The 23,560-nt window shown below is 46.4% G+C and overlaps 3 protein-coding genes across 5 annotated transcripts in view; 2 read left to right on the top strand and 1 right to left on the bottom strand.

Moving 5' to 3' along the window:
- The window catches only part of SPDYA (speedy/RINGO cell cycle regulator family member A), a 54,050-nt gene extending 51,657 nt beyond the window's left edge, over nt 1–2,393 (top strand). For all 3 annotated transcript variants that reach the window (XM_056568570.1, XM_056568572.1, XM_056568571.1), the window contains exon 7: nt 1,898–2,393. In XM_056568570.1, the coding sequence (XP_056424545.1) occupies nt 1,898–1,980 (83 nt within the window). In that variant the 3' untranslated portion in view covers nt 1,981–2,393. The remainder of the gene's footprint in view (nt 1–1,897) is intronic.
- TRMT61B (tRNA methyltransferase 61B) lies at nt 2,065–14,984 on the bottom strand. The gene is made up of 7 exons (XM_056568568.1): nt 13,746–14,984; nt 9,733–9,835; nt 9,300–9,490; nt 9,134–9,225; nt 7,002–7,225; nt 5,307–5,390; nt 2,065–2,200 (listed from the first exon to the last, which is right to left on the bottom strand). Exons 1-7 carry the CDS (start codon nt 14,943–14,945, stop codon nt 2,133–2,135), a joined length of 1,962 nt encoding a protein of 653 aa, XP_056424543.1. The 5' UTR covers nt 14,946–14,984; the 3' UTR covers nt 2,065–2,132.
- Nucleotides 14,985–19,261: 4,277 nt separating this feature from the next.
- WDR43 (WD repeat domain 43) overlaps nt 19,262–23,560 on the top strand; it is a 40,727-nt gene continuing 36,428 nt past the window's right edge. Inside the window, exon 1 of the mRNA XM_056568567.1 lies at nt 19,262–19,539. Coding sequence (XP_056424542.1) covers nt 19,330–19,539 — 210 coding nt within the window. The 5' untranslated portion in view covers nt 19,262–19,329. The remainder of the gene's footprint in view (nt 19,540–23,560) is intronic.

Raw genomic sequence — 23,560 nt, 5'->3', positions numbered from 1 at the left:
CCACTGAAATCGAAAGTTTGCACCAGACTGCCACCTTCTGGGAGCTCCTATCCAGTAGAGGGGGTCAGGTTACGAGAAACAAAATCATGCAGGGAAAATGCCCAGATACTTAAAACTAGTGACCACCTGAAGCTAAGAGGCAATAAGCGGAGGAATGTCAGGTAAAGGATCAAGAGGCATCAGCACAGATTTATCCCAGTTAATTAACAGGCCAGAATAGGAGCCAAAGTCAGATATAAGAGACATGACAGGTGCCAGGGAGAGGGCAGTATCCCCAAAAAATAGCAACATATCGTTCACATAGAGCACAACCCGCTCCTCAATGGACCCATACCGAAACCCCAAAACAGCAGTAGAGGATCTATTAAGGCAAGCTAAGGGTAGCCAAAGCAAATAGCAGAGGCGACAGGGGACACCCCTGCCGCATGCCCCTCTGCAACCTAAAGGGCTATGACAGCTGGCCGTTCACTCTAAGTCGAGCAACATGGTTCCGGTACAACAATTGAACATAAGAGAGAAACCGAGGGCCAAAACCCATAGACCTCATCACCCGCCACAAATAATTCCAATCGACGCTATCATGCGCCTTGGCAGCGTCCAAATAAGCAAGTGACCTAACACCAACCCCTCCTCAGACATCTGTAAATTAAGATATACCCTACAAATGTTATCCACTGTAGATTTGCCCATCATAAAACCAGTAATCTGCACTCCTTCTGAGGTAGCACACGATCCATTTACCCCCCCCCCCCCCCTTGATGACATATGTTGGTAAAACTAGTAGAGCCCTTATAACCAGTATCTTGGAACATTAAGGGGATATTAGACATGGTCGGGACAAACCTTTGGCTAGACATATGAATGAGAGGCACTCAGGGGACATCTGCAACTTGAGGTTCATGGGCATAGAGAAAGTATGGCCCTCCCCTTGAGGTTCATGGGCATAGAGAAAGTATGGCCCTCCCCTTGAGGTTCATGGGCATAGAGAAAGTTTGGCCCTCCCCTTGAGGTTCATGGGCATAGAGAAAATATGGCCCTCCCCTTGAGGTTCATGGGCATAGAGAAAGTATGGCCCTCCCCTTGAGGTTCATGGCATAGAGAAAATATGGCCCTCCCCTTGAGGTTCATGGCATAGAGAAAATATGGCCCTCCCCTTGAGGTTCATGGCATAGAGAAAGTATGGCCCTCCCCTTGAGGTTCATGGGCATAGAGAAAGTATGGCCCTCCCCTTGAGGTTCATGGCCATAGAGAAAGTATGGCCCTCCCCTTGAGGTTCATGGGCATAGAGAAAGTATGGCCCTCCCCTTGAGGTTCATGGCCATAGAGAAAGTATGGCCCTCTCCTTGAGGTTCATGGGCATAGAGAAAGTATGGCCCTCCCCTTGAGGTTCATGGGCATAGAGAAAGTATGGCCCTCCCCTTGAGGTTCATGGGCATAGAGAAAGTTTGGCCCTCCCCTTGAGGTTCATGGGGATAGAGAAAATATGGCCCTCCCCTTGAGGTTCATGGGCATAGAGAAAGTATGGCCCTCCCCTTGAGGTTCATGGGCATAGAGAAAGTATGGCCCTCCCTTGAGGTTCATGGGCATAGAGAAAGTATGGCCCTCCCCTAGGGGAGGGCCATACTTTCTCTATGCCCATGAACCTCAAGTTGCAGATGTCCCCTGAGTGCCTCTCATTCATATGTCTAGCCAAAGGTTTGTCCCGACCATGTCTAATATCCCCTAAATGTTCCCAGATCCTGGTTTTAAGGGCTCTACTAGTTTTACCAATATATTTCATCGAGCAGGGGCAAATAGCTAGATAAATCACAGATCGTACTGTGTTGTGAAAAAATAAACTGCTCTATGATTTTAATAAATAAACAGGAAAAATTGTGTTCTCCTTCTGCCTCTTTAGATAACCAAGCAAACGGTGGGACAAGACGACGCATCCCTCTCCAAGACAAGTCCATGGAGTGGTTCTCAAGCAGCAAGGAGTGATGTAATTTCATTCAGAAGCTGTTGGTTCAAATATTTACAACACTTTTATTCCAGGTTAAATGTTTTAGCAAAAATATGTGACATAATTTAGATCAATAAGTGTAACATAGTTTAAATCATACAAGATACTGTAATATTATATATTCTTGGTATCAGCTGGTGTCCGTCTGTTCTGTAAGTTCTGCTGCCGGTTTGAATTTTCTCAGCTGCACAAGAAAAGCTGCAAAATAAAAGTGTCATGATTTACAATTTTATCAGGAGCCACTGTCACAAATACTGTATTCATATTATAAATATTAACAATTTTATCACATTAATGCTATGTCATTATTCTTCAAAGTAAAATTACAAAATTGTTCAAATGAGCATAAAACCTAAAGACAGCAAATTATAAAAAAAAAAAACATGTTACATAGTGATATACTGTAAGTGAATGTCTTTGGAGGTTCGCAGGACTGGTGATATGTGGTGATCATGGGGGGGGGGGAGGGGTAGGAAGTATTTTAGCACTTGCTGTCACATACAGGGTTAAACAACACTACAGTCATCCACTCCCCAGTACTGGTAATAAACGTCACAAAGCAGTGATCATGAGGAGAGGAAGTTTTCAGTTTCCTTAGCCTTAAAAATAGTTTCAGATTTGATGTGCAATGTCTGTCATTTGGTCACCTGATTACCGTGATAGTTTTGCACTTTTTGCCCTCCGTGCCAGGTCTATTAATATCTTTGGTAGCGAGATACAAGTCTTAAAGGAAATATCCAGTGGTGAAAAACTTATCCTCTATCCTAAGGATAGGGGATAAGTTTCAGATCGTGGGGGGTCCAACCGCTGGGGGCCCCGACAGCCTGCGGGAAGGGGGCGTGTTGACCACCGTATGAAACGGCGGCTGACACGCCCCCTCAATACAACTCTACGACACTCTGCCTTCGGCAATCTCAGGCTCTGCCATAGAGTTGTATTGAGGGGGCGTGTCGGCCGCCGCTTCGTGCGGTGGTCAACACGCGCTATCTGGCCAGCGAGCCGGGGCCCCGTACAGAGAGATCACGGGGGCCCCAGCGGTCTGACGCCCCGCGATCTTAAACTTATCCCCTATCCTTAGAATAGGGGATACGTTTTTCACCACTGGACTACCCCTTTCATTATCTACACTGATGTTAAAGGGGTACTCCGCTGCTCAGCGTTTGGAATAAACTTCCGAGCGCTGGGGCCGGGAGCTCGTGACATCATAGCCCCAGCCCTTCATGACATCACATCCCGCCCCCTCAATGCAAGTCTATGGGAGGGGGCATGACAACCGTCACGCCCCCTCCCATAGACTTGCATTGAGGGGGCGGGTGTGAAGTCATTAGGGGGCAGGGCTATCATGTCACGAGCTCCCACCGCCGGCTCCAGCTTTCAGAACAGTTTGTTCCAAACGCTGAGCAGTGGAGTACCCCTTTAAGGCTAGGTTCACACTATGGAATTTCTGGGCAGAATTTCTGCCGGAGATTGAGCCGGCGGCACTGGGACCGTGCAGACTACACTGTCGTTCCCATAGATGTCAATGCACTTCTGAGCAGATCTCCCAAAAGATCCACCCAGAAATGCCTTGCAGTCTATGGGAGCTGCAGCCTGCTCGGTCCTAGCACCACCATCTCGATCTCCGGCAGAAATTCTGCCCAGAAATTCTGCAGTGTGAACCTAGCCTAAGACTGAAGACAATATCAGCATATGCATGCATCATAGAAAAAATGGTTGCGCCATCTTGTGGACCAACTATAATAGAGGAGAAAAAGGTACTTGAAGGAAATCTGTCACCAGTGTCACCTGCACTAACCTGCTGGTACAGGATAATTGTTCGGCTAACGCCGATTCCAATGCTGTTTCCTTATTTTTTCTATTTGGCGTTGTTCCTGAGTAATGCATGAAAATCCAAATATGCAAATTAAGTTCTTAGGTGCAATGGGTGCATTCCCAGTACCTTGGTGAACTCTTCTGCCCACCTAGCATGGTCATGTGCAATGCCCTCTTCATAAATATTCATGGCCTATGCTCCATTCTATACAGGGAACATGTGACCTCCACTCCTGTCACATGATCATCATCAAAGGTCCTGCAGCCACATAATTTTCTATTCTGCACTGCTGACATGTACTGCATCTAGCAGATACAGAACAGGTCCTGATTGGGCAATTACTGAGGATAGGACCTGTGATGATGTCACAAAGCTATTGCACATACTGTTTTTAAATGAGTGTAGTAAGCATACAATAAAGCTCACAGGAAGTTATTAAGGGTATATGGGAAGAAAGGGTATTATTGGATAACCCCAAGGGGGGATCTATTGCTTAATTACTTGAATTTAACCCTCTATATACTGGTCTTTACCAACTATATAAGATGTCACAATCACGAGACCAGTACATGTAGGGGCAGAGCTCAGCAGCACAGTATGTGGCTGAAGGACCTGTGGTGATGATGATGATTTTGTGACCGGAGAGGACAGAGTGGATCTAGAGTTTACAAAAAATAATAATAATAAAAAATGTGTTATGTGTAGGGCTGAGCTGGGCAGGCAGAACAGTGCACCAAGGGACTGGAAACGCCCCAGAACACTTTATTTGCATATTTGGCTTTATGGGCACATCTCAGGAATGGGGCAATGTAAGAAAAAAAAGGTAAATAACATTTGAATCCGCGTTACTCACACTATTACTCTTTATGAGCAGGTTAGTGCGGGTGACGCTGGTGACACATTTTTTTTTCATTCTGGTATATGGCATCCTGGTACTCTAAATAAGCTGAAATCTTCCAATAGAACAATACAACAAAGAGAAAACACATATGAACTCTCCTAAACAGAAAAATTACACATTTTATCACATACTATCTATATAACTGCTGTAGACTCGTGGAACGCCCATCTTTCCCTCCGCGAGCAGTGCTCGGATCCCGCACCCAGCCTGGTGCGCACTGGGGATCCAAAAGTAAGACGATGATCCAGCACAGATGCAATAAAACTCAGCTTTATTTAAAATTCAGGAGTCAACACAGGATACAAGTGAAGGTGATAACGTCAGACGCGTTTCGAGCACATGCACGCTCATGACGTCACAGAGGAAGAGCGCACAATGCGCTCGAAATGCACCTGACGTTATCACCTTCAAATGTATCCTGTGTTGTCTCCTGAATTTTAAATAAAGCTGAGTTTTATTGCATCTGTGCTGGATCATCGTCTTGCTTTTGGATATCTATATAAACTATATGGGTAAACTAGGTTTAAATACAGTAAACCTAATCCCATCCCTGTGTGTAACAGGACAGTAAGAGAGTAAACCATATTTACCTGTATGTCCTATCTGCCAAGGCATCGGACGTGCAATATAAGGCACCTGCCCAAAAGGCTGAGATTCAATTGCAAAATCATCATCTAAAAAAAATAAAAAAATCCGGACAGTCAATGTAGTAGAAGCAAAGAAGCCTGGCACTAGTAGTATAGGCTGGAGAAGTATGCATATGTTCCTGTATGTTGTGGAAAAGGCGTAGGAAGCAATGTGCCTGCTGCGGGTGGTGCTCACACTGTGCAGTATAGTCCAAATGGCAATGACAAAAGAAGATAAATGAATAGGAGCAACTCACCCAAGACCCAAGAGGCAGTAGCAAAATCTTTACTTTATTGCATATCGTGCAGACATAGATGCAAGCCACGGGGGGCAGATGTCACGGTGGGGGAGTAGCAGACAACGGCGGGCCACGGTCCGTATCGTGCTATCAAAGCACTTCGTCAGGCCCATCCTGCTACTCCCCCACCGTGACATCTGCCCCCCGTGGCTTGCATCTATGTCTGCACGATATGCAATAAAGTAAAGATTTTGCTACTGCCTCTTGGGTCTTGGGTGAGTTGCTCCTATTCATTTATCTTCTTTTGTCATTAAAAAAAATAAAATATCTTGTCAGCATCAAAGGTTTGGGAGGGATACAGGAACTTTTTTTTGTATTATCACCACTCTAACCGATCACAGCTGCTACAGTCATCTTGTCTCCATGTACAGCCGCCAGTGACTGTAGGGAAGGGATACAGGAACTTTTCTTCATGTTATCACCCCTATTACCACCCACAATCTGTTACCTGTATCTGCCAAGGGAGGTCACTCACTTTTACAGCAAAATTAAACACCCGGTCTTACTGTCCTCTCTCTCTCCGGTACAGGCTACAGTGAATCAAGGGGGGGGGGGGGGGGGAATGTAGGAACTTTAATTTACCCTCCTTACCAAACAGGGGGCCCTCTTGATGTCACCGGCTTCTGGACCACAGACATTTTTTGTCTGTTTACTTCTGGTGAATAGATAATGCTATGAGCAAGTAGATATAGACATAAGGGGTTTGTGTCATCAGAAAATTAGCTATTGTTTGAATCAAGATTTTATGTTGAACATATTTTGTTTTTACTATCTTTATCAGTGTTTTTCAACCAGTGTGCCTCCAATTGGTACAAAACTACAACTCCATGCCTGAACAGCAGTTGGTTGTGCGGGCATGCTGGGAGTTGCAGTTTTGCAACACTTAGAGGTAGTTTTTCTTCTCGCCACTAGGCCTAAAGCTGGGACATCCTGTTCTCTTTGATAATAAGAAGGCTGCGAGAAAGTAATGTTTACATCATTACAGTGAAAGGTGACACCAGTAGAAAAGACAATAGATGATGTTCACAGCTCAACCTCCACCACCCTGTGGAATAACCTCTTCAAATCTTACAGAGCATGCCCAGTAACATTTCCTGTTCATTTCAATGAATCGAAGCAACACATAGAACCTTTCAGTATGAGTGGTACATCTTGTCCTTTTCTTTTTAGGATGTGTAAACATAGGCTCGGCAGTAAAAAAGGTTAAAAGGGTTGTTTGTCTATAATGGGGAAAAAAAATTGTTTGCTTTGCTTAGGTCATTAATGTCCCAAAAATGCAAAGTGGCCGAAAATGTCTACATCGGACTTCTATATTTTTTTTTTGTGTAAAGCCAGATTTTTGCAAACTGAATAGTCTTACCATCTGTCTGACTTTCATCATCATCCTCATCATCTCTTTGTTCTTGAGTTAGGGTTCCTGAAGACCCTTTCCACTGGGGTTCTACCCTTTTGGAGACTCTGCCGTCCTTACGTAGTGAGGGGGCCACCAGCCAGTCCGTCACGCTGACCTCCATAACCTTTTCACATAACAGAGGAAGTTCACAAGACCGAATGCCCTCAAGAAGATCAATCACCTGTGTGATACTAAAGAAGGTAGAGAAGTTTTACTATATTATTCCTCTATTAAGTAGATGACAAGTAACTTCTCATAAATGCAGGGTGAAAAGTTTTGGGCCCCAGTACAAAAATTATGGTGTAAAATTTATCAGATCTAAATACCTTATAAGTATACCATTATATGTAGAGGGATTTCTCCCTCTCGTAATAATATTATCTCTTCTCAGCATGACTTATAGCAATGCTGAGCCCCCCCCCCCAGTCAAAAGGACCATATTGAAGAAAAAAGACAAAAGTCCACTGAGTTCAACCTAAATCCCTACTGTGTTGATCCTATGGGTCGGGTCACCGGCGGATCCACAGCGTAAAATACACTGCGGATCTGTTATGTGTGACCCTACCCTAAAAGTTCTCATAGTTCTTTTTTAAATAGTAGCTCCCACCATCGTTTTTTTGTTGTTTTTTTCCTGTCCCTGCCTATTGCCCATCTATCCCTAACCCCCTCCCTGTCTTTAATTATTATTATTTTTTTTTTTACATATAAAAAATGTCTTGTCTGCCTGGTAGTGTGCTCACTACCAGGCAGACTTCCCCAGCAGGCATGACGTCACTGATGCCTGCTGGGGGGGCACACTTTCGCCCTTAGTTCACCTATTCAATGTACCTCCAGCTGTTTTCCCACTATATCTCCCAGCTTGCCCTGACATCTATTGGCTGTCAGGGCATGCCGGTAGTGGTAGTGGGGAAACAACTGGAGGCATACTGTACAGGTGAACACCGTATCTGTGATGGCCACACATCCCGCTCCCCGCCAGGCAGCCCACAACCCCCCCCCCCCCCCCCCCCCCCCGGCCCCGCTGCGCCACTCCGCTCAACCCACTCCACCCGCAAAAGAATAAGCAGTGAGAACAGTCACAGCGGAGCTGCTGCTTAGCATATTTTACCGGGAGCCGGGGCCGGCGTGCGAGGCCAGGGAGCCTGCGCACATCCTCTTTCTTTAAAGCGCTCGCTCTCGCCTGTCTGATTGACAGACAGGGAGCGAGCGCAGCCTGACTGAATTCGGACTGATGCCCGGCCGGCATCGGTCCGAATTCAAGCGTGACATCACGCCAGGCTGCAGCCGGCCACTAGGAGGGAGACCCCTAGTGGCCGGTTTTTAAATTTAAATTAAACCATTTTAATGAAAAAAAAATAAAAATAATAAAAGTATATTAGAGATATGTTTTAGTACATAAGTACTACAACATATAAAAAAAAAATTGGGTGACAGTGCCCATTTAACACTTCAAAAGCTACAGTCAAAAGTGATGGCAGTATTTTAGCCAGTGTTTCCCAACCAGGGTGCCTCCAGCTGTTGCAAAACTACAACTCCCAGCATGCCCAGACAGCCTTTGGCTGTCTGGGCATGCTGGGACTTGTGGTTTTGCAACAGCTGGGGGCACCCTGGTTGGGAAACACTGATCTAAGCTGTTATAGGCAAAGGGAGGACATGGGGTTCCAATGGCTTGTCATGAGAGCCAGAAGCCAGGTCTGCCGTCTGACCTAGTGTCGGCATTATGCTGACGGCATTACACACTTTATTATATGAAAGATCAGAAGATGACACAGTCGCTTATTACTGGAAACAAATTATAACCTTAATAAAATATTACACATAATTGGTATTGTTTCATCTGCCCATAGAAAAAAAACACAAAAAGAAGTAAAAAACTTAAACAACTAACATTTTTGTATCACTGCAATCCTATTGGCCTGCAGAATTCACTTCTGCTTCTTTATTTATACCCAAAAGTAAATAAGAAACCCTGTGCCTGGGTTTATTGTGGGGCGTGTGCCTCTTCATAAAACCGATGCCTCATATGAAACTCTGGCCTTAGTACCACCTCCCCCCCCCATGTGTTTCGGGAGGTATCTTCTGTGTCTGCAGCCACTTACTTAGTTATGTACACGGCACACACAGCCCCTTGTTTTAGATTCCCAATTATTGCCGGCAATGCAACATGTGGGTTCAACATATCCAAAGCCACCTGTAGAGATAAAGAGTGACTGTGAGCCAATAGTGGGGACACCCCATGAGACCTGATGTCCGAATGTTACTCACTGCATCAAATCCTACAGCCTGGAGGTCTGACATCACGTCCCGCACATCCTTGTTGATGAAATTCACATTATCTGGCCAACTTCGTCCACTTCGAATTTCCCACGCTGTCTTCCACTTTAGGAAGTTCTTCCTAGATACCTGGTGATGGTCAGAACGTACTTCGATGCTATGCACACGACCCTCTGGCCCCACTGAAAAGAAGGATAGTGATTCATAATAGTGATTTATAGTGAAAGGTGCATGTCCTCCTCTTGATAATAAGACATGATATTGTATACAGCTCTCAGGGCATGCTGGGAGTTATGGTCAAGCAACAGCTGGAGAGCCACAGGTTGTTAAACAGAGTAATACAACTTGTCCCACACAAAAAACAATGGGTGCACAAACCATTATCTCCTTATCAGGTAATGGATAAAAGCAATGACAAACCTACCGGCACGTGACAGGAAAAGACTTAGCGCTCCAGAGCCTGATCCTGCTTCTAGTATTACATCCCCGGGATTCACGTCCATCATCGTCAACATGGAGGCAACATCCTGAAAGTGACAAGACAGAGCATTATGATTGATAGATAGATTCATTCATAACATAACCACCAATGTCCTAAGGTTAGGTGCAGTATTACAACTTGGCTCCATTCACTTCAATGAGCTTCAATACAACACACAACCTGAGGACAGGTGTGCCGCTGCTTTTAAAACAAATCAGCTCTGTTTTGTCTAATCCTGGTTAGTGCTGGGTGATATACCGGTTCATACCGAATACCGATTTTTTTTTTCCTGCACGATATGAATTTTTCCCATACCGCAATACCGGTTGGGCCCCCCCCCCCCCTCTCTCGAATGAATTATCAGCCGCAGCGCATCGGGCAACTAATCATATGTGACCCGCGGGCGCTGTTCTGCTTCTTTGCAGGGCAATAGCGGGGGTCCAATGAGTGCAAATGACCGCCAGAGGTTTCTTAACCTTCTCCGGAGTGCAGGATGGCGGATCTTCTTGTGCAAGATGCAGAGTCAGGCTGTACAAGAATATCACTGATATCACTAGTCAGTAAATATGATATTAAATTATAATGAACAATACATAGCAATCTAATGATTTCTAATATTAATCCCTTAAGGGGACATTATATGTGTAAAATAAATATATATATATATATATATATATATATATATATATATATAAAACCTCCTCTAAATAAAAATATAGATCCCTATTTTTTTGCGAGGGGCCACGAAAACAATGAACTTTTGGAAGGAAAAGTTTGACCAACTCAGAGAAGCCCTTAAAGGGGTACTCTGGTGGAACAATAAAGCATTTAAACTACTAAAACAGGACGGAAGTAAAGAAGCATTAAAAAGTTAGAGACAAAAATTTTAAATATGTAAAAAACAGATAAGTCCCCCAAAAAAGACAGAAAGACTCATTGCCAAAGAGAGTAAATCTAACCCCAAAATGTTCTTTATATAAATAGTAAAAAAAAAGGTTAAAAATGAAAGTGTTGGCCCTTTAAAAAATGATGATGGAGAAATTATAAACGGGGATCAGGAAAAAGCAAATATATTAAACAAATTCTTCTCCACTGTATTCAGCAAGGAAAATGAAATGCCAGGTGAAATACAGTGAGATAAGGTAAACTCCCCAGTACAGGTCACTTGTCTAACCCAGGAAGAAGTACCGGTCACCTGTCTAACCCAGGAAGAAGTACAGGTCACCTGTCTAACCCAGGAAGAAGTACTGTGCCGCCTACAAAAAATCTAAATAGACAAATCACCAGGTCCAGATGGCATTCACCACAGTGTTCTAAAGAAAGGAAGTAATGTAATAGACAGACCCCTATTTTTAATATTCAGGGACTCTATAGTAAAAGGGACTGTTCCCCAGGACTGGTGCATGGCAAATGTTGTGCCAATATTTTAAAAGGGGACAAAAGGCGACCACTGGAATTATAGACCTGTTAGTTTAACCTCCGTTGTATGTAAATTGTTTTGAGGGTTTTCTATTTTGGAGTATATTGATAAAAATAAATGTATGACCCCATATCAGCATGGCTTTATGAGGGATCGGTCCTGTCACCTGATCAGCTTTTATGAGGAGGGGAGCTCCGACTGGACCAGGGGGAATCGCTGGATGTCGTATTATCTGGATTTTTCCAAAGCATTTGATCCGGTGCCACATAAAAGGTTGGTGCATAAAATGAGAAGGATGGGGCTGGGGGAGAATGTGTGTAAGTGGGTAAGTAACTGGCTCAATTATAGGAAACAGAGAGTGGTTATTAATGGTACTTTTTCTGATTTGGTGACTGTTACTTGTGGGGACCAATGGGGTCAGTCTTGGGTCCTGTTCTATTTAATATATTTATTAATGACCTTGTAGAGGGGTTGAATAGTAAAGTAACATCTTTGCAGATGATGCTAAACTCTGTAAAGTGGTAAAACACAATAGAGGACAGTGCACTGTTACAAATGGATCTGGATAGGTTGGAGGTTTGGGCAGGGAAGTAGCAGATGAGGTTCAACACTGATAAATGTAAGGTAACGCACATGGGAAAGAAAAATCAGGGCTGGGATTATGTAGTAAATGGGAGAACACTTGGGACGACTGACGCGTAAAAGGACTTAGGAGTCTTAGTTAACAGTAAATTTAGCTGTAGTGACCAGTGTCGGGCAGCTGCTGCCAAGGCAAATAAAATCATGGGGGGCATCAATAGGGGCATAGATGCCCACGACAAGGAAATAATTCTACCGCTGTACAAATCACTAGTCAGACCACACATAGAATACTGTGTACAGTACTGGTCAGACCACACATAGAATACTGTGTACAGTACTGGTCAGACCACACATAGAATACTGTGTACAGTACTGGTCAGACCACACATAGAATACTGTGTACAGTACTGGTCAGACCACACATAGAATACTGTGTACAGTACTGGTCAGACCACACATAGAATACTATGTACAGTACTGGTCATACCACACATGGAATACTGTGTACAGTACTGGTCAGACCACACATGGAATACTGTGTACAGTACTGGTCAGACCACGCATAGAATACTGTGTACAGTACTGGTCAGACCACACATAGAATACTGTGTACAGTACTGGTCAGACCACACATAGAATACTGTGTATAGTACTGGTCAGACCACACATAGAATACTGTGTACAATACTGGTCAGACCACACATAGAATACTGTGTACAGTACTGGTCAGACCATACATAGAATACTGTGTACAGTACTGGTCAGACCACACATAGAATACTGTGTACAGTACTGGGCACCAGTGTACAAGAAAGATATAGTGGAGCTGGAGAGGGTTCAAAGACGTGCAACCAGGGTAATATGGGGAATGGGAGGACTACAGTACCCAGAAAGATTATCAGAATTAGGGTTATTTAGTTTAGAGAAAAGAAGGCTTAGGGGCGACCTAATAACTGTGTATAAATATATCAGGGGACAGTACAGAGATCTCTCCATGACCTATTTATACCCAGGACTGTATATATAACAAGGGGGCATCCTCTACGTCTAGAGGAAAGAAGGTTTCTACACCAGCACAGACGGGGGTTCTTTACTGTAAGAGCAGTGAGACTGTGGAATTCTCTCCCGGAGGAGGTGTCATGGTGAACTCTGTAAAATAATTTAAAAGGGGTCTGGATGCATTTTTGGAGAGTAATAACATCGCTGGTTATGTATATGAGATTTATAGGGACAGAACGTTGATCCAGGGATTTATTCTGATGCCATATTGGATTCTGGAAGGAATTTTTACATCTAGTTTGAGGGTTTTTTGCCTCCTCTGGATCAACTCAGTAGGGACTCATTAGGGATATAGGTTGAACTTGATGGACTCTTGTCTTTTTTCAACCTTATGAACTATGTTACTATGGACCTACAGAATAAGGTAAACATGTCACTTTTACCATAAAGTGCATTGTGTAAAAAAATAAAAAGTTGCTAGATTTCAGGGTTTCTTTTCAATTCGCCCCCTCCCTGGGCATGCAGGGAGTTGTAGTTTTGCCACAGCTGGAGGCACACCGGTTAGAAAACACTTGCTCATACCATCAATGCATTTTTCTTTTCACAATCTATGCTTGCCGTCATAGAATGGGAACAATCATGCAAAGAGTGAAAACTCCTGACTCGGTCTTGCAGCTGTGTGATGTCTCAGCTGTGCGGTACCGGCAGGACACTACTTTGACCCCCCGCAGCTGTTACACTACATAAGGGTCTGTGTGTAGACCTGGTCATGGATAGAACTATAAGGGGTTAATCTGAAGGACAGAACCTTGGTTTCCAATCTATAACAAATGGAGAGCCACAGGTTGGAGACCAGATGCTTTGATGCTTGATATGGTCCTAAATGAGACTAAAGGGTTTTACATCATGATCCCCACCCCCCTCCCAGGATGTGAGGAACCGGCCAGGTGCAAACCTTCGGATAGGAGATAGTGGGTCCCCTCTTCATGTAGATGACGTACTCATCCAGCGAGGGTCTTCTCACTAAGAACTGGTGCCCGGTGGTGGTCCTGATTTTCTCTCCTGGCAGTCTGCCCAACAAGTCCTGGTAGTTGATGGCCCCCCAGTTGCTGACCAGTTTACCGGAGTTCTTCAGGACAAACATCTTCCTGAACATGGAGTAGTGTCTTCTCTTGAATTCTGCTATGAGAAGATCTTGAGGCTGGAATGGCATCCCCTGTAAAGTTGCTGGGTTTTCAGTTTTTGAGGGGTCGTACAGTTCTTGGGGGGCATTGTTGGGGGATGGTGAAGGTTCTGGGTCAGGCAGCTGCCCCAGTGGGTCAGTCTCCTGGAAAAATGATGGGGGTTGGGGATGGTTGAGGTGGTCTTCACAAGAGGATGAGGGTTCAGGGGGGCTGAGCTGCTCTGGGTGGTCTTGGAAGGAGGACGATGGGGGTTGGGAGGGTTTGAGCTGCTCTGGGTGGTCTTGGAAGGAGGATGATGGGGGTTGTGAGGATTTGAGTTGCTCTCGGTGGTCTTGGAAGGAGGATGATGGGGGTTGTGAGGGTTTGAGTTGCTCTGGGTGGTCTTGGAAGGAGGAAGATGGGGGTTGTGAGAGTTGCTCTGGGTGGTCTTGGAAGGAGGATGATGGGGGTTGTGAGGGTTTGAGTTGCTCTCGGTGGTCTTGGAAGGAGGATGAAGGGGGTTGTGAGGGTTTGAGCTGCTCTGGGTGGTCTTGGAAGGAGGATGATGGGGGTTGTGAGGGTTTGAGTTGCTCTTGGTGGTCTTGGGAGAAAGTTGATGAGAGTTCAGGGGGGCTGGCCTTCTCTGGGTGGTCTTGGGATGAAGATGATGGTGGGCCGAGCTGTTCAGGATTTTGCAAATCTTTGATCTCCTGTGAGATATACTCTGGAGGGATGAGGAGACTCACTCTGTCCAGGGGAGACAGGGGCCTCCTCTTCCTCCATGTCCTTACACCTAGGGGATTGATGGGCTTTGGGGCTTCAGGTTGCCCCCCTCTCCCCTGACCTTCCTGGGAGTCAGAGCAGCACTTGATACAATGTTGCAGTTGCTCCTTGATTCTCCGCGTTAGCAGATTCCTCGCACTGCCTGCAGGGGGCGCCCGACACCACAGCGCTGCGGGGCGCAGCATCTTCCGTGCACACAGCGCTGACATCCCGGGAGGGAAGCCTAAAATCCCCCCCCAAAATCGGTGATGGGCACGTCATCAACCGGCGACAGGCAGGAAGCTGGAGCGCACACGTGGGTGATCAGTCGGCGCTTCCTGCCCTGTGACCCCACGTGGTGACAGGAGAGTGCCGCTCTGAAGTGCTGCACAGAAACACATTATGGACACTTACATCAATGCAGAGAAGAGCATTGTGAGGGTCCTATTATTGGGCTGCTTCATTATAAAACAGGAGGAAAAATACTTTTTTGCTAGGCTGTAAAGCAGTGCGTCCCAACCAGTGTGCCTCCAGCTGTTGCAAAACTACAACTCCCAGCGTCCGGGCATGCTGGGAGTTGTAGTTTTGCAACAGCTGAAGGCACACTGGTTGGGAAACATTGCTCTGAGCATTGCTGTTGGTTTCCCATTCACTGTCCAGACCATGATAGCTGCCGCTTGGCATTAGCATGCTGTGAGTTGGCTGTCCTGGCATGGTAGGAGTTGTAGTTTTGCAACAGCTGGAGGCACACTGGTTGGGAAACATTGCTCTGAGCATTGCTGTTGGTCTCCCATCCACTGTCCAGACCATGATAGCTGCCGCTTAGCATTAGCATCCTGGGAGTTGGCTGTCCTGGCATGGTAGGAGTTGTAGTTTTGCAACAGCTGGAGGCACACTGGTTGGGAAACATTGCTCTGAGCATTGCTGTTGGTCTCCCATCCACTGTCCAGACCATGATAGCTGCTGCTTAGCATGCTGGGAGTTGTAGTTTTGCAACAGCTGGAGGCACACTGGTTGGGAAACACTGCTTTGAGCATTGCTTTTGGTCTCCCATTCACTGTCCAGACCATGATAGCTGCCGCTTAGCATTAGCATGCTGGAAGTTGGCTGTCCTAGCATGCTAGGAGTAGTAGTTTTTTTTACACTAAGGTCCAGGAGCCTTAGGTTACACCTCTGCCTTTGGCTGTCCGAGCATCCTGGGAGTTGTAGATTTGCAACAGCTGCGGTTAAGGTATATTCACATTGAGGAAAATTTCCTCACTAAATTTTGGAGCAGAAATCCTCCTCAGTGTGAACAAGGCTAGAGTTACATATGTCCGGTGAAACTGGGGGAAACTTGCCACAACTGATGCCAGAAGTGCATCAGTTGGCATCAGTTGTGTAGCATCTGGCATTTATTGTTTGTGATTGCCGGACAGGGGGAAGGCATCAAGATGCGTTCCTCTGTCTGTACTGATCCGGCGCGTCCAATCATCTGAGGTCCAAACTGAGATGCCGGATGATTGGGAACTGTCCCGTTCAAACGAATGGAATCAGTTCTTGCTTCATTTTCCCTCCGGCGCATTTTCTGCAGCGACGGAGGAAATAAAAAATTGACAACGCATATAGGTAAAGGAAGCCCAAGCCCTGAGGCTGCATTCACACTTGGTGAGTCTGACACAGTAGAAATCTGCATTACATTAGATGGAAATCCGCATCCCATGTATATGAATGGGGTTTCCTCAACCCTTCTTCACGTGCAGTGAAAAGTTTACTTTTCGAATTTTGGTGTCTGCTAATATCAAACCGAAAAGCCAAAGATTAGCCCCCGCTGAATGAAATTCTGGCTAATCCTTGCGCCAATCTGCGGCAGGTGTCTGAGTGCTCGCCATGGAATTCCACTGCCGGTTTCTGGGTAAAAGCTAAATTTGCTGCCGGACTGGCGTTTGTATAAAAACATAAACATGATTTACTCCCCTCCTACAATGGGCGCTGTCATTTAAAGGAAAACGGTCATCGGTTCACCCACACGAATCCCAATACACTGGGTTATAGTGCGGGTGAACAGGAGACCGATTACACTCCGGAGATCTGTGCCTCTGATCGGCATCCATCTTCAGTAATTTGCGCGCCGGAGGTGGGCCCGCCGGCTCAATATGAATATTCATTGTCGCGGGTCATGTGAGTGCTGCGTCGCTTCAGCGCTCACGTGACTTGTGACAATTAATATTTAAATTGAGCCGGCGGGCCGGCCTCCAGCGTGCAATTCACCGAAGATGGATGCCGATCTTCGGAGGGACAGATAATTTTAGGGAAGCACTGCCGCCAATCATACAGGTCAGAGCTATAGATGGAGGCCTGAGAGCAACATCAGTTTGGAGTTTGTAGGTTCTTTCCATGTTTTCAGACGACAAGGATTGATGTGAATAAAGAGCAACTCTGTACAGCGCTGCAGAATATGTCAATGATATATGAGCGACAGAGCATAAATTATAGATCTGTACCATATATATATATATATATATATATATATATATATATATATATATTATGTGCTGTCGCACTGCACTTGATGCCTTGTACAGACATTAAAAGTTTGGTCGGTCGGGGTCTTGAGTGTTCAGACTGCAAACGAGGCGGCAGAAGTGTGTGCATAATGTAAGTCTATGGGGCCGTCCTCCCGGCTCATTCACTTTATCAGTCGGGGTCTAAACACTCAGCCCCCGACCGATAATGCATTTTTTCTATTGGCAGGTAAACTTCAGCTATTAAAGGGGTACTCCGGTGGAAAACATTATTATTATTATTATTTTTCAAATCAACTGGTTATACAGATTTGTAAATTACTTTTTACATTTGTAAAATTTTTTTAATCCTTCTGGTACTTATCAGCTGTTGTATGCTCCACAGGAAATTGTGTAGTTCTTTCCAGTCTAACCACAGTGCTCTCTGCTGACACCTCTGTCCATGTCAGGAACTGTCCAGAGCTAATTCCCATAGCAAACCTCTCCTGCTCTGGACAGTTCCTGACACGGAAAGAGGTGTCGGCAGAGAGCACTGTGGTCAGACTAGAAAGAACTACACAACTTCCTGTAAAGAATACAGCAGCTGATAAGTACTGGAAGGATTAAGATTTTTTTTTTATATAGAAGAAGTAATTTACAAATCTGTATAACTTTTTGGCACCAGTTGATTTGAAAAAAAAAATAAAAATTTCAACCGGAATACCGCTTTAAAGCCATGTTCACATGGAGGAATTTTTGTATAACGTCCGCCCAGAAAATTTCTGCTGGACATTCTGCAAACAGCAGGCGCCGACACAAGCCGGCACTAGGACCGCTCGGGATTGCACCATCTTTATAGACAGCAAAGCATTTTAGGGTGGATTCTGCAGAAGGAATTGACATGTCAGTTGTTTCTGCAGAGGCCAGAATCAGGATTTCTACAGCAGATGTTTCCGCCGCAGAAATTCCGCCATGTGTACGGAGCAGCAGAATCCCGCTGAAAACAATAGGACTCTGCGGCAACAGGATTAAGGGCTCTTATTAAGAGGGTAATCTAGGATTGGAAAAACATGGCTGCTTTCTTTCAAAAAGCAATGCCACCCCTGTCCTCAGGTTGTGTGCGGTATTACAGCTAGGCTCCATTTACATTAGTAAAACTGAGCTTCAATACCACACGTAACCTGATGACAGGGGTGGCGCTGTTTCTGGAAGAAATCGCCTATGTGTTTCTAACATCTTAGAAAGTTGTGGAACTTATTTATTATACAACTACATTTAAGTCGTAAAATATACATTTTATCCAGGGTTGCCTAGCGACAGAGGTGACCATCCCCAGGAGCGCCGCGCTCTTATAAAGACCAGAGGGGGTCAGAGGCAGAAGTGCGTGACAGCATAAGGTCACATGTCCGGGGTAACGATGATATTTGCTGTAAGTTTATTTGCACATTTTTATCCAATCTGTGGCCATCCAGCTGTTGCAAACTACAACTCCCAAACTACAACACCTGTCTGGCTCCTCCAGAGGATCCACACTGATCAAGAAAGGTAAATCATGGCTTCCCTTTTGCAAAACTTCAACTCCCAGCATGCCCGGACAGCCGTTGGCTGTCCGGGCATGCTGGAAGTTGTAGTTTTGCTTCAGCTGGAGGGCCACTGATTGGAGACTCCTGTATACATATAAATAGTTGTTCAAGGGGATAATCAAAGTTATTTATATATAATCCAGACTGAGTGAACTACAGCTCATCTGGAGGCATGCTGGGTCTTTTAGTTCCTCAGTCCTCTCTCGGCTGACCAGAGGTGGAGCCTGTAGCCTCATGTGGAAGCAGCGTGCTAATACTACATTTCAATTTCCACAAGCTGACTAGATAAGTGTACAACGTGCGGCCATTTTCCTGGAGATCACTGTAGTTATAAGTATAGACTGGTCTCCGGGAAGATGGCCGCCTCTTTATTACTAGGTGACTGTTCGGCCTCTGGGGACGCGTTACGTGCGTCTGACGGGAGTTGTAGGCGGCGCCAGTTACGTCACGCTGGAGGAGTGCGCAGCCTATTCGCGGAAGCGCCTCCCCCTCTGCCCGTAGTGCGCATGCTCCGTCCTTAAACACGTGGCTACGATCGGAGCGGAGCAATGGCGGCAGCGGGCGGCGTGTACGAGCCGCTCCCCCCTCCCTGCGCCTTCTCGCCGAGGAGCCGGGACCTGCTCGCTCTGTCCGGTGTGGATGGTAGGATCCAGGTGTGGGACACCCGCGGGGCCGGACTGAGGAGAGAGTACGTGCCCTCTGCGCACCTCAGCGCCACCTGTACGTGTCTGGCCTGGGCGCCGGCCCGGGGGATCCAGGTGAGAACCGCGGAGCCGGGACCGGGGATCTGTGATCCGCAGACAGTGGGGACCGATCAGGGACGTCATCGGGAGCGGAATGTGCGAGTCACGTGTAACACGTGTGTGCGGGCCGGACGTGTCCAGAACACGTGTGTGCGGTACCGCAGCCCTGTCAGCCGCGATCACGTGTGGATAAGACCACTTCATGGGGTGTAATCACGGGGGTTGCAGCCCCCCCTAGATTTGTCACAGTTTTGGTGGGGGGCAGACATCAGGGGTGTCACATGGTCTTGATCACACGGAAATCTTGTTATAGGGGGCGCTGGTGAGGGCTCAGTCTCCCTTTACGGTCTCTATAGGTAAATACTATAAGTACTTTATGTCTTGGACCGGTTATAGTTGTGGCAGTGATGTCTGTTACATTGTATCCAGTGATGTCACGTGATTATGGTGGAAATGTAACAAGATGTTGGATACGATTTTTCTTGGTTGCAGAATAAAGTAGCGGCTTCTAGTCTACGGTAAATGCAGTAAAGTGTCCATACAGGTGAGGTGCTGGGGGGCAATGTAATGGGGGTCCTTAATGGTGGGTGAGAGATGTGGGGCGTCTGTGTGATGAGGAATGATAGGTGACACTTGTGATGGAGAGGGTGAGTGGTCAGAGGGTAACTAGATGGGGGCATCAATTATGGGTCGGGGGGGGGGTACTAGGTGATGGGACATGGTGACTGGGAGGTGACACTCATGGAGGATGTATGGCTGGTAGTGTCACTGATGGAGGGGGCTATCTGTGCGATTGGCGATGTGGGGGGGGGGGGACACGGCTGGTTGATGGGAAGGGCTGTAGATGTTCAGGAGGTGCTACTGATGGGTTCATCTGAGAATAGGGTCGCCACCTTTCTTGCAAAAAAAATAAATAAAATACTAGCCATGCTAATTTGAATAATATATGCGTGACATCACACGATACACATGGGGGGGGGGGGGGGGGGGGATTTTGTACTATTCTGACTTTATTTCTCCTTATACTGGGCTGTATGAGGGTCATTTTTTTTGTGCCCCGATCTGTAGCTTTAAACAGCCATTTTTGTTTTCATGTGACTTTTTGATCACTTTTTTTAATTTGCAGTAAGTTACTAACTACAACTCCCAGCATGCCCTGATACCGCCTGTGGCTCAGCAGCTGCCACAAACAAACTACAACTCCCAGCATGTTGTACTATATAGGGCTGGGCGGTATACCGGTTCATACCGAAAATTTGTCCTGCACAATATGAACTTTTTTCCCCATACCGCAATACCGGTTTGCCCCCTCCCCTTCGGGAATGAATTATCAGCCCAGCGATGCGCTGTCCCCATTGGGGAACTAATCATATGTGACCCGCGCCCCCCTCCCCCAAATTATCAACCCAGCGCTGCACTGTCCCCATCGGGTTACATATTCACATCACCCGCAAGCGCTGCCCTCCTCGTCCTCCTGTTTGCTGTGACCACTGGCGCCGACACTCCGGATCAGCTTCCTAGGGACAGGAACGTCGGCGAGCCGTCAGCCTATCACCGGCCGCAGCGATGTTCTTCCTCGGCTGGTGATAGGTTGAACGTACTGTCGTGTAAGAAGCCGGCTTCTCACATGACCTTGCGCTCAGCCTATCACTGGCGGAGGCGGAACATCACTGCAGCCGGTGATAGGCTGACGGCTCGCCGACGTTCCTGTCCCCAGCATAAGGCCAATGTAGGAATGTGAGTTAAAGTTCACTTTGTTTACAATTTGCAGCCCGGGCATAGGGATACAGCGTACAGTATAGAATGTCCGCGCCGGTGGCCGCAACAAACGGGGACATGGAAGGCAGCGCTTGCGGGTAATAAGTGAGTATTTACCCCAATGGGGACAGCGCAGCGCTGGGCAGATATTTATTTTGGGGGATGGCAGAAGGAAGGGAAATACCATTATATACCGTGAAACCACCATGAGTTACAAAAATACTGTGATACACGTATTGTCATACCGCCCAGCCCTAGTACTATATAGTATAGGTCAGTGTTCCCAACCAGGGTGCCTCCAGCTTTTGCAAAACTACAACTCCCAGCATGTTGGACTATATAGTATAGGTTACTGTATCTCAACCAGCGTGCCTCCACCTGTTTCAAAGCTACGACTCCCAGCGCTGTCCGGGCATGCTGTGAGTTTTAGTTTCGCAACAGGTGAAGGCGCTCTGATTGGGAAACATTGGTCTAGTATATGGTGCAACATTCCTGGAGTTGGGGGATTGGTTTGGATATATACAGCCCATTGCATTGCCGGTATTTTTAATATAAATAAAAAACAGGCCAAAATACTGTCTGTGCCATTAAAATACCAGCCAGGTGACGACCCTATCTGAGAATGGTTTGGGGGGGGGGGGGGGGGTCACTGATGGATGTTGGGGGACAGCTGACTAGTCAGGGGTGTGATGGGGTGGGCAGTGTGATTGTATGGGGGGCACCTGTTACTAGTCAGGGGTGGCATTGCTGTTATATGGGCTGTGTTCACTCTGTCATTACATATATACTCACGTGGTTGTGAGGCCCCCATACTGGTGTCTGTGCTGATATAGAACATTCAGAGTATTTGTACTCTGTCCCAGCAGACCATAATATCCCTCACCTTCCCTCCGTTCCCACGCTGGGACCTCTTCATCGTTCACTCTGTTATCTGGAGAGGTTCCGGACCTGTTGCGCGGTGACATAACTTCATCACTTGGCAGGTCCTGTGCCACTCTGGTATGCCGGGAAAGGTCCTTCACCACAAAGGCTATGTTCACCTGGAAAATTTCTGGTAGACATTCCACAGACAGTGGGCGACCACAAAACACGCTGACATCAGGACCGCCACCATGCCCCGTCTTTTCTCCAGTAAAAAAAAAAGACTGAAATGAGTGCAGACGGGTGCAAACAAATGTGAAAGGATTGTAAAAAAAAATAAAAAAGAAATTCCCACCGACATCAATGGGATTATTTTACAACTGTTTTAATCTGTTTACAAGCAGCAACAACAGAACCTAAACGCACCCTAACGTGAAATTCCTCCGTGTGCGCGGTGCAGCAGAAGATCATCGAATACATTAGGAAATTTTGTAGTTTAAGTTTTCCGCCATGTAAACGTAGCCTAAGAAATTGGAGGATGCAGAGGCCTCAGTGCGGGAGCGGAGGGAACGTGACGGATTATTTTCTTAGAGGGGATTTATTGGGGGAAACTAATGGAGGCATCTACTAGGGCTGCACGATAGATCACAATCGTATCGTGATAAGAGGGGAAACTGAGACTCATGGTCCCGGGGGGCAGCTGTATGCTCATCCTCCGTAAAGCGCGCTCCGGGGTGAGTCTCACTGTTTCCCCTCCCAGCAGTGCCCAGCGCTGAGAGGAGATTAACCCCATCACGGCTATCCGCAGTTTATAAATGGCGTAGCTTGCAGCGGGTCTATGAAGTGAGCCCAGGAGCTGAGCTCGCTTCATAGTAGCTAATTGCCGGACATCGCTCTGAGTGATGTCCAGCATTAACCCTTTAGATGCCGCAATCAAAGTTGATTTTGGCGTCCTAAATGCTGAAACACTTGCCGGTAGCTCAGTGGAGCTGATGGGGACACCCACGGAAGAACGGGGGGGAGGTTCCCTACCTGCCTCCTGCTCGTCCGATCGGTGCTCCGATAATGCAGACAGCCTCAGCAGTCTGAAGTAATCGAGCACCGATAACACTGATCTGTGCTGTGCTGTGGCATAGCATTGATCAGTGTATACAATCAGAAGATTGCACGTAGTAGTGTAGTCCCCCATTGCAGTTTTTTCCTAAAGAAGAAGAAAAATGTGGTTGTCCAGGCATGCTGGGAGTTGTAGTATTGCAACTAGAGATGAGCGAACTTACAGTAAATTCGATTCGTCACGAACTTCTCGGCTTGGCAGTTGATGACTTATCCTACCTAAATTAGTTCAGCTTTCAGGTGCTCCCGTCGGCTGAAAAGGTGGATACAGTCCTAGGAGACTCTTTCCTAGGACTGTATCCAC

The sequence above is a fragment of the Hyla sarda genome, chromosome 3, assembly GCF_029499605.1.
Source record: "Hyla sarda isolate aHylSar1 chromosome 3, aHylSar1.hap1, whole genome shotgun sequence".
In the NCBI taxonomy this organism is placed as follows: domain Eukaryota; kingdom Metazoa; phylum Chordata; class Amphibia; order Anura; family Hylidae; genus Hyla; species Hyla sarda.
This window is presented reverse-complemented; position numbering and strand designations above follow the sequence as displayed.

What these genes read in the sequence shown, in the direction of transcription:
- TRMT61B (XM_056568568.1), bottom strand. Translation starts at nt 14,945, where the DNA reads ATGTCAGCGCTGTGTGCACGGAAGATGCTGCGCCCCGCAGCGCTGTGG. An exon ending in CCACTATCTCCTATCCGAAG is followed by an intron (nt 9,836 to 13,745) that starts GTTTGCACCTGG and finishes TGTCACTTTCAG; the next exon opens with GATGTTGCCTCCATGTTGAC. An exon ending in TTGGCAGATAGGACATACAG is followed by an intron (nt 2,201 to 5,306) that starts GTAAATATGGTT and finishes TTTATTTTGCAG; the next exon opens with CTTTTCTTGTGCAGCTGAGA.